This window comes from Carassius carassius, chromosome 2 (assembly GCF_963082965.1).
Source record: "Carassius carassius chromosome 2, fCarCar2.1, whole genome shotgun sequence".
NCBI lineage: Eukaryota > Metazoa > Chordata > Actinopteri > Cypriniformes > Cyprinidae > Carassius > Carassius carassius.
In genome coordinates, this window is record NC_081756.1 from 49788669 (window position 1) to 49797604 (window position 8936).

An 8936-nucleotide genomic window follows, 5' to 3' on the forward strand; every position below is an offset into this window, starting at 1 on the left:
AGCTCAAAATGGTATATGCCGGGTTTACCTCTGCAAAGAATACAATTTTGAAAAACTGGTTCTTTCCGGATATGTGCATGAAATCGTTCTGGATCCATAGTCTTGTCAACATTGTCAACCTTGAACATACAACTGCACGACTTAATAAGGCGCGACCAGTAACTGTACAAGCTTGGAACTCCTTTTCATCTAAAATAATCTCTTGGACCAGAATCAACAGCTAGGCAATCATAGTTGTGATACACCTGCCGAACATGTCTCTGTGATTTTATGCACTGTTTTACCATTGTGATGGTTTTATTTATTTATTTTTTTTCCATATAGTTGCATATGATTTTGGATATGTCTGTAACCCCCCCCCCCCCCCCCCCTCCTCCTCCTTTGGAAAGCAATAAAAATGTTGATCACAAAAAAAAAAAATCAATAATAAATACTGCTATAATAATAATAATAATAATAAAAATTATTAAATCAGTTTATGCCGAAAAGATAATAAACTAATGCATGAATACATTTACTTTAAGGAATGGTCCACCCAAAAATTAAAATTTGACGAATGCAATTTTTTTTTCTTTTTTTTTTTCATGGGAACAAATTTAGAGACATGCAGCATTCCATCACTTGCTCACCAGTGGATCCTCTGCAGTGAACGGCTGCCGTCAGTCCAAACATCTAATAAAAACATCATCATAATAATCCACACCACGTCATCTATTCTGATTCAGGAGAGAAATATGCACAATCAACCACTATTTACCAGCGGAAATGGTCCAAAACAGTTTCAAACAAATACAATGGTTTTAGATGTTAGAGAGGATGGATGTTTTCACTCTAGGAAGCAAGAGAAGCAAGAGGTTGGAGTTAAAATACCTTAAAGATGGAATTGTTTCTTACAAACACAGAGCTTTTCACTTCATAAAATGTTAAGTGATGGGCTGGAGTGGTGTGGATTACTTGTGGATCATTGGGATGTTTTTATCAGCTCTTTGGACACATTCACTTGGACATTCATTTGGACACTTGCTTACCATTTTGAATATCAGTAATATTGATAACTTTAATAATTTATGTGGCTCATGTTGTTATGAAAATACTTGCGTATTTGAATGGTTGGGAAAGATCACATAACATTTAAACAGCCTTCTGTCTGTACCGCCTTCATTTGCTTGTTTTCATCACTTTCGCTTTAATTCTCGGGCACTGACTCTTTCACTTAATTGAACATCAAATCAGAGCTCTAACTTGCGCCAACAGTCCTGACTGCCCTGAGGCAAACTGCCACCAACGAGTGAAAGACACCAAACAAACTAGCCTGACCGCCACTCTCCGTCGGCAATGAACGCAGCTTAAAGCCAAGCCACTTTCATGGTAGTACCTATAACCCAGGATTGGTGCACACTAAACTGAAATTTACCTGGCTAGCCAGCTGATCTGGCTTTATGTTGTGCTGAATTTTGACCCCCTGCCAAATTATTACCCCCTTCTTTGAAGTTGCTACCTGATTGCATAATCCTAACCTCTTCCCCACTCCATGTTCATGTTTTTAAAGTCCAACTGAAATCAAAATTCACCATATTTACTTTGTTTGCCTAAATTAATCGTTTTGTGGTGAACAATTCATCCATGCAAATCAATCCACACAAAAACTTTTTTGGCTTCGTAATCTTAAATCAAAATCTGAAAATGCCCCTCCCCTCTGCATTGGAGGACCTTCCCCGGTGACGTAGGTTTGACGGTTTGGGTGTCTGCTTAGCATCCGTAACCACGCCCCTCCAACTGACAGTAGACAGACTGCTGTGTGTTTGCGAGCATTGACAGCGCGTGAAAGGAGAGATGGCGAGGAGGTGCATTTTTGGTTGTGGCACTCACGAAACACTTTTCCCATTTCCTAAAATTCCCTTGTTATGGTCCAGATGGCTTGAATTTTTACATTTCGAGGAAGGAGGGATAACAGAAAGGTCACTCATGAGCCTCCATTTCTGAATGAAACACCTACTTTTCTAGATCCAACAAGGTGCTAGTTGAATATAAAGCCACGCCCACTATTTTTCCTCATTTAGTTTACCGTTTCTCTCAGAAATATGTCATTACACTGGAGAAAAGTCGTTTGCAACTTATGGTTAGCGCAGACTTTAATGGCTATGTGCTTTCATGTTATATTTTGTCTTGTGTTGTGTAGCACACAGCTTGTGTTTTTCACTGGCTGAGTGCGTTCTTGTTATGGCTTTGAGTGTTCTCATTAGCTGCATGTTCCCATCTTGTTTTGTTCAAGCACATGGCTTGTGATTGTCTGGCTGGCCATGTGCTTGTGTTTTGGGTCAGACACATGGTTTTTGTTTTGTTTGTTTCTGTGTGCCATGTGCTCTCATGTCTATTGTCTTGACCCCACCCTTTTTGTTATTTGATTATTGGTTAATTTGCCCCACCTGTCCTCCTTTGGTACCTGCATTGTGTACCTTTCCAGTTCCCGTGCTGGTAGTGTTTTATCCCCCACAGGTTTTTTTTTCTTTTCTTTTTTTTCTAATAAATAGCCATCTTATCTGCACAATTAAGTCCTTGCTTCACTCTCTTTCTTTGGATGTGTTTAACTCTGAATATTAGTAACCCACATAGAGATCAATTAACCTCAAGTTTTCTCTCAGTGCCGTATGGTTTTCACTGTAAGAGGATTCATCTGTACTCTGGTTGGAGGAGGAAAGGAGAGGCTCGAGGGAATGCTGTGCATCCATTTGTCCTCCTCACTGCCCCACATTAGACCTGACAGGTGATATATGGTGCACACAGCAAACACATATTCTGACATGTCTAGCAAATGACTTTACTGTGAGTGCTATAAGCACATGTGTGAGGATGTTTCCCTTCTCGTTTCTTTTTACTGGTGTCAAGTTATATTGCACCAGCTGTGTTGTGTTCAGGTGAGCTGTCTCCTCTAGAGAGTGGGTTCCCCTAGGTAAGCAGCTCCCTAATAATAACAAGGTCAAGGTTGCCTTCCCCAGAGTTCAGGGTCCCTTGGGTTAGGAAGCTCCCTTATAGTAACAAAGTTGAAGCTGCCTCCCCCAGACATTGGGGTCCCCTGAGTAGGAAGCTCACTGACGGCATTGAAGCTGCCTTAGAATTGGTACTGAATTGCCTGGCATGGTAAAGAAGGGAGCAAGGTTTTAAGTGTGGGAATTTCCTTGCATAGGGCATGAAGCTTGGGTAGTTTATAATCTATTATAATTACCTTCCTTCAGTGAGAAACAACCGTAAGCATGAATGATATCTCTAGAGAAGTGGAGGGACACATCTTTAAGAACAGGCAAACACATCCTCAGTGAAATGAGGCTTCATGAAATTAAATTAAGCAGGCTTCACTGTAATTGAGCAGCTACAGTTCATGTATAATACTTATACAATAATGAATTTGTTTTTTTTAATTTGTATATATTTATATATAGTCACTGTCGGTGTGCTTAAATCTTCAAGTCAAAATAATGAAATAATCAAGGGACAAAAGTTTCAGTTTTAATGACAAAATGAAGCATTCAAAAGGTGTAATTTACCTTACAATCTAAAAAAGTAGTGGAAACGTGGAAATCAGGATTAGGCATAAAATAATATTTTCAGAATCATTCACATACAAAAGAAAAATGTTAGAAAGTAGCATTGGATTTCATTCAGCAAATATGTTGTTGGTTGGAGTTATCAATGTTACCTATCCAGTAAAAAATTAAAATATTAATTTTAGATCACTTTGGTAAAAACCACCTCACTGTACTGAAAGAGACAGTTGATGAATGAAAATGAAAAGTCATAATTTTCTCATGTTATTGCAAACCTGTCAAACTGACTCTATATGCAAAAGATATTTTTAATAATGTTGATCTTAAAGGGATAGTTCACCCAAAAATGATCATTTCGGTCATCATTTACTCATCCCCGTCTCGTTTTAAACCTGTTTGTCTTACTTTTTTCTGTGAAACACAGAAGACGACATTTTGAAGAATGTCAGGAACCAAACAGTTCTGGTTCCCTTTGACTTTCAAAGTGTTTTTTGTCCATAAAGTGGAAGTCAGTGGGAACCAAAATGGTTGGTATTCTGGTAAAAAATTTCTTCTTTTGTGTTCCACAGAAGAAAGCCAGTCATACAGGTCTGGAATGACACGAGGGGGAGTAAATAATGGCAGAATGATCATTTTCTTTTAAGATCAGGTTTTATGAGAGAATGTCTCCCTCTTGTGTATCAACTGCTCTCTCTCTCTGTCAAAGTACATTTAAAGGGTTAGTTCATCGAAAAATCTAAATTATGTCATTAATGACTCACCCTCATGTCGTTCCAAACCAGTGAGACCTCATTTTATCTTCAGAACACAGTTTAAGATATTTTAGATTTAGTCTTAGAGCTCTCAGTCCCTCCATTGAAACTGTGTGAAACGGTATACTGTCCATTTCCAGAAAGTAGAGTTGTTCCGATTCCGATACTAGTATCGGAAATATCTCCGATACCACAACAAATTGGCATCGGCGAGTACATGAACCCATATACCGATCCGATACCATTTTCAAGACCTAGTTATGAACGCTAGCTTTGCCTAACCGCTGCTCAGAATGCATTGCAAACACAGGACGTTGTGCTGTAATGCCACAAGCAACCCCTGTTTAGAGCAGCGAAGAAGAAATGAAAACGCGTTAGCAGCACTGATCTATATATGACTGGATCGCTCATCGCGTTCTAAACTGCCAACAGACAGTGAAGCCGCTTCTATATTATAGATCAGTGGATAGCAGTATGTCTGCTGTTTAGCAGTATTTCAGACTGGACCAACCAGACAGTAAAACGGCGACTAGGGATGCCACAAGTACTGGCACTTCACTACCAAGACGGTGCTGAAAATTAAAAAATGTGATGATACCAGCGTCTCTGTAGAACCGGTAGTAAGTTGTAAGTGAGTATATTCGTTACCCGCAGCTGCGTTCAGTCGCTTCCGTGTTAGTCTAAGCGCAGGGCTCCAGACTGTAGCCGAATATATATACTAGTGTCTGTGAATATTAAACTGCAAAATACTATTTAAATATTACTCCTGCAAAGTCTACATCTCTGTGGGAGACGGGCGCAGATGCACGGGAGCTCGCTGTTTTGTGGCCTCTGCCGTGTGTCACTATATGAGGACATGAACGCTTAAACCGTCACTTCATGAGAATTTAACGTTTCATTTGAGAAAACTGTCATATCATAAACACAGACACTCAAAGATCTTCATGGCGAGTAAATTGACAATATATTAAGCTACTGTTGTAGCGTACAGTAGATTTAGCTACGTCTCTATGTAGTAATAATACGTCTCTATTAATAATAATAATTATGCCTAGACGGTTGCTTGTTTTTTACTTGTTTTGTTGTAAAGAGATTATCTGATTAATATAGAATTTTTTATATTCCTAGACTTATTTGTTGCAGTTTTTTATACACTAATATTGTAAAACTAAAATACTAAAATACCTTTTTTAGTTTGCAGTGTTAGATTTTTGGCTGCATTTGAAGTTCTTTTTTGCTTAAGAAATTAAATAATATTACTGTCAAATTCATGTCAGATAATAAAAATACTGTAATAAATACAGTAGTTAACCATGTATTTGTTCATGTTTTATCAAGGGATAAGTCTGGAGCACACCATAAAATAATTCTAGAAATTTACACAGGGCTAGTAGTATATACAGCTCTATATACAGATACACACCCAGGTATCGGATCAGTACTCGGTATCGGCCGATACCCTGAGCCCAGGTATCGGAATCGGTATCGGGAAGAGAAAAAGGGTATCGGAACATCTCTACCAGAAAGGTATGAAAAACATCATCAAAGTAGTCCATGTGACATTAGAGGGTCAGTATCGAAAATACATTTTGGTCCAAAAATAGCAAAAACTACGACTTTATTCAGCATTGTCTTCTCTTCCCTGTCTGTTATGAGAAAGTTCAAAACACAACAGTTTGTAATATCCGGTTCGCGAACGAATCATTCGATGTAACCGGATCTTTTTGAACCAGTTCACCAAATCAAACTGAATAGTTTTAAACAGTTCGCGCCTCCAATACGCATTAATCCACAAATGACTTAAGCTGTTAACTTTTTTAATGTGGCTGACACTCCCTCTGAGTTCAAACAAACCAATATCCCGGAGTAATGCATTTACTCAAACAGTACACTGACTGAACTGCTGTGAAGAGAGAAGTGAAGATGAACACAGAGCCGAGCCAGATAACGAAAGAAAGGCACGGCTCGGTGTTCATCTTTCCAGACACGGAAGAAAAGACAATGCTGAATAAAGTCGTAGTTTTTGCTATTTTTGGACCAAAATGTATTTTCGATGTTTCAAAAAATTCTAACTGACCCTCTGATGTCACATGGACTATGATGATGTTTTTATTACCTTTCTGGACATGGACAGTAGACCGTACACACAGCTTCAATGGAGGGACTGAGAGCTCTCGGACTAAATCTAAAATATCTTAAACTGTGTCCTGAAGATAAACGGAGGTCTCACGGGTTTGGAACGACATGAGGGTGAGTTATTAATTACATAATTTAGATTTTTCGATGAACTAACCCTTTAATGAATCCTTTCCGTATATGTCCTTGAAATACAAATGATCATGGATAAAAACACTACCATCAGATATTTCACAAAAGGAGAGCACATTGGTTTATCTAGCAAGCCTTTGATCCGTTACATCCCTTACATTCCTTGTAGCCCCTGAACATATCCCAAGGATCGTGGTCATGGACACAGACCGGAGGAGACACGTCCGGTAAGATCTTCACTCCAGCACTAATACTGACCAGCAGAAAGAGAGGCTGAGTGAACTTGGCATGGAAGGTGTGGATGAGTTCAGCCTTGTCATGTGTGGTGTTGTAAAAGGACAGAGTTCCTGCTGCCCAGTCCAGATAGACTCCAACTCTCCAGGGTGAGCTGTTAGGAAGACGAATCTCTACTCCTCCATGAAGAGCATTACAGAGAGAAGAGGGGTTACTCACCAAAATGCCCCAGGATTTATTATTAAGTCCAATGCTACAGGCTGTAGAACTTCCCTTCCTGCTTATATCATTATAGGCCATTCCAATAGTGGCCCACCTGCCAAACCACTCCAGCTGGAAGAAATGGCGGCTGCTCAGACCTTCCCGACTCATGATTTGGTTTTGATTTTTGAAACTTTCTGGATGATGTGAATCAGGTTCTGGGATTCTGCGACGTTTCACAAGAGCCTCATCTTCCTCTGACACCTGCACACTTGAAGAAGCGGTGTTTGTATCCCAAGTCAGCTTGCACGTATCTGAAAAATTAAATAAAGTGTTATGATCGCACCATATGATTTCATAATATCAAATTTAAGAAGAAAACGGCTGACTAACATTGCTGTAGAGTTTCCATGTCACGCTGCTCCTCTAGGCCGTCCACACTGTCGATAAATGTTCAAGAGTCAAATTTGAAGAGAAATTAATTTATAAAATAAATAAACTTTATCACTATATATCACAATATCACGATATCACAATATCACTTTATAATAAAGTCTCATTAATTAATGTTAGTTAATGCATCAGCTTATATTAATGAACAATAAATTTGTTACATTATTTATTATTATTTTTTACTCTTAGTTAATAAAATGCAACTGTTCATGTTAGCTCAGGTCCATTAATATTATGAACAGATAAAAAAAAAAGACAGATCTATTATTTTGCTAGACTCACATTAATTTCTCTAATCGGGTTGCTGGATCTTCCAAAACGGATCTGAGCTGGTCAAATCCTGGGCCTTTAACAGGATTGATGCTCAAGTCTATTTCCCGCATGTGTGATGGGTTGGAAGAGAGAGCCCTCGCCAAACAAGCAGCTCCTGCTTCTGTGATTTTGCAATGTGTCATCCTTCAGGGAAAAGGAGCTCATACGGATTTCTACATCATACAGTGCTGAAACCGTTCAGAAGTTTGAGGATAGTAAGATTTCTTTTGTTTTTTAATAAATTTATGTTTTAATATCTTTGTCTTTTAATGTACCAATTTAATATAATTTATGCAATTTTGAATAAAAAAAATATTTTTTAAAGCTACTTTTTGTAATGTCTACTCAATGCCCTTCTCATTTAACACAATAATTCCATGATCTATCTTGTCAATCTTGTATATGTGAAATATTTAAGATAAGTAAAACAGTTTTAATGAAAACAGTTATTATTCTAGTCTATTTTCATATTTTCATGTTTAGACACACCTGAGTATCTCCAGTTTACAGCCAAGGTTACTCAGTCCAGTCGAGAGCAGCTCAACAGAAGAATCGGTTGCACTTTATTTTACAGTATGTGTACTTACATGTACTTATAGTGTACTTACAGTGTATTTATCTAAGACAGTTCTGGTAATACAAGGTAATTACATGGGGTAGGGTTAGGTTTAGGGGTAGGTTCAGGGTTAGTACCTAGTTATTACATAGTTATTGTAATTAGTATAATAAGTACATAGTATGTACATGGTGAACAGAAATAAAGTGCTACCGAAGAATCTTTCAGACCACACGTGCTGAGATCCAGAGATATGAGGCTGCAAGATCCAAGAACTGAAGCCAGAGTTAAGAGACAAAAAACAATGATGACACTACATTGTTAGGTGTCTTTTTCAGCCGTAGACATTCTCAGCTCACATCCCATCTCATCAGTGTTTATATGATATGTAATAACATGGTGATTCATCGGACACTCACACTAAGGGACAGCCGGCACACTTCCATTATGAACAACACAATCAGGTGTGTGTAATCTACTAACAGCACAGGCGAAAAGTATCTCATGATACGGTTTACTTTAACCACGGAACTTGCTAACTAGCATGTTATTATGAAAGGTGATTTGCAAAGATTCATTAAAAAAAAAAAAAAAAAAAACTTTTTACTCACTTCTACT

General features: G+C 38.2%; 1 protein-coding gene across 1 annotated transcript; it reads right to left on the reverse strand.

The window, feature by feature from the left end:
• Positions 1 to 6399: 6399 nt before the first annotated feature.
• On the reverse strand, positions 6400 to 8313 carry LOC132111677 (neoverrucotoxin subunit beta-like). Its single transcript, XM_059519217.1, has 4 exons — positions 8252 to 8313; positions 7733 to 7906; positions 7391 to 7437; positions 6400 to 7311 (listed from the first exon to the last, which is right to left on the reverse strand). The coding sequence occupies exons 2-4, from the start codon at positions 7903 to 7905 to the stop codon at positions 6689 to 6691; spliced, it is 843 nt and encodes a 280-aa protein (XP_059375200.1). The 5' UTR covers position 7906; positions 8252 to 8313; the 3' UTR covers positions 6400 to 6688.
• Between the last annotated feature and the right edge of the window lie 623 nt (positions 8314 to 8936).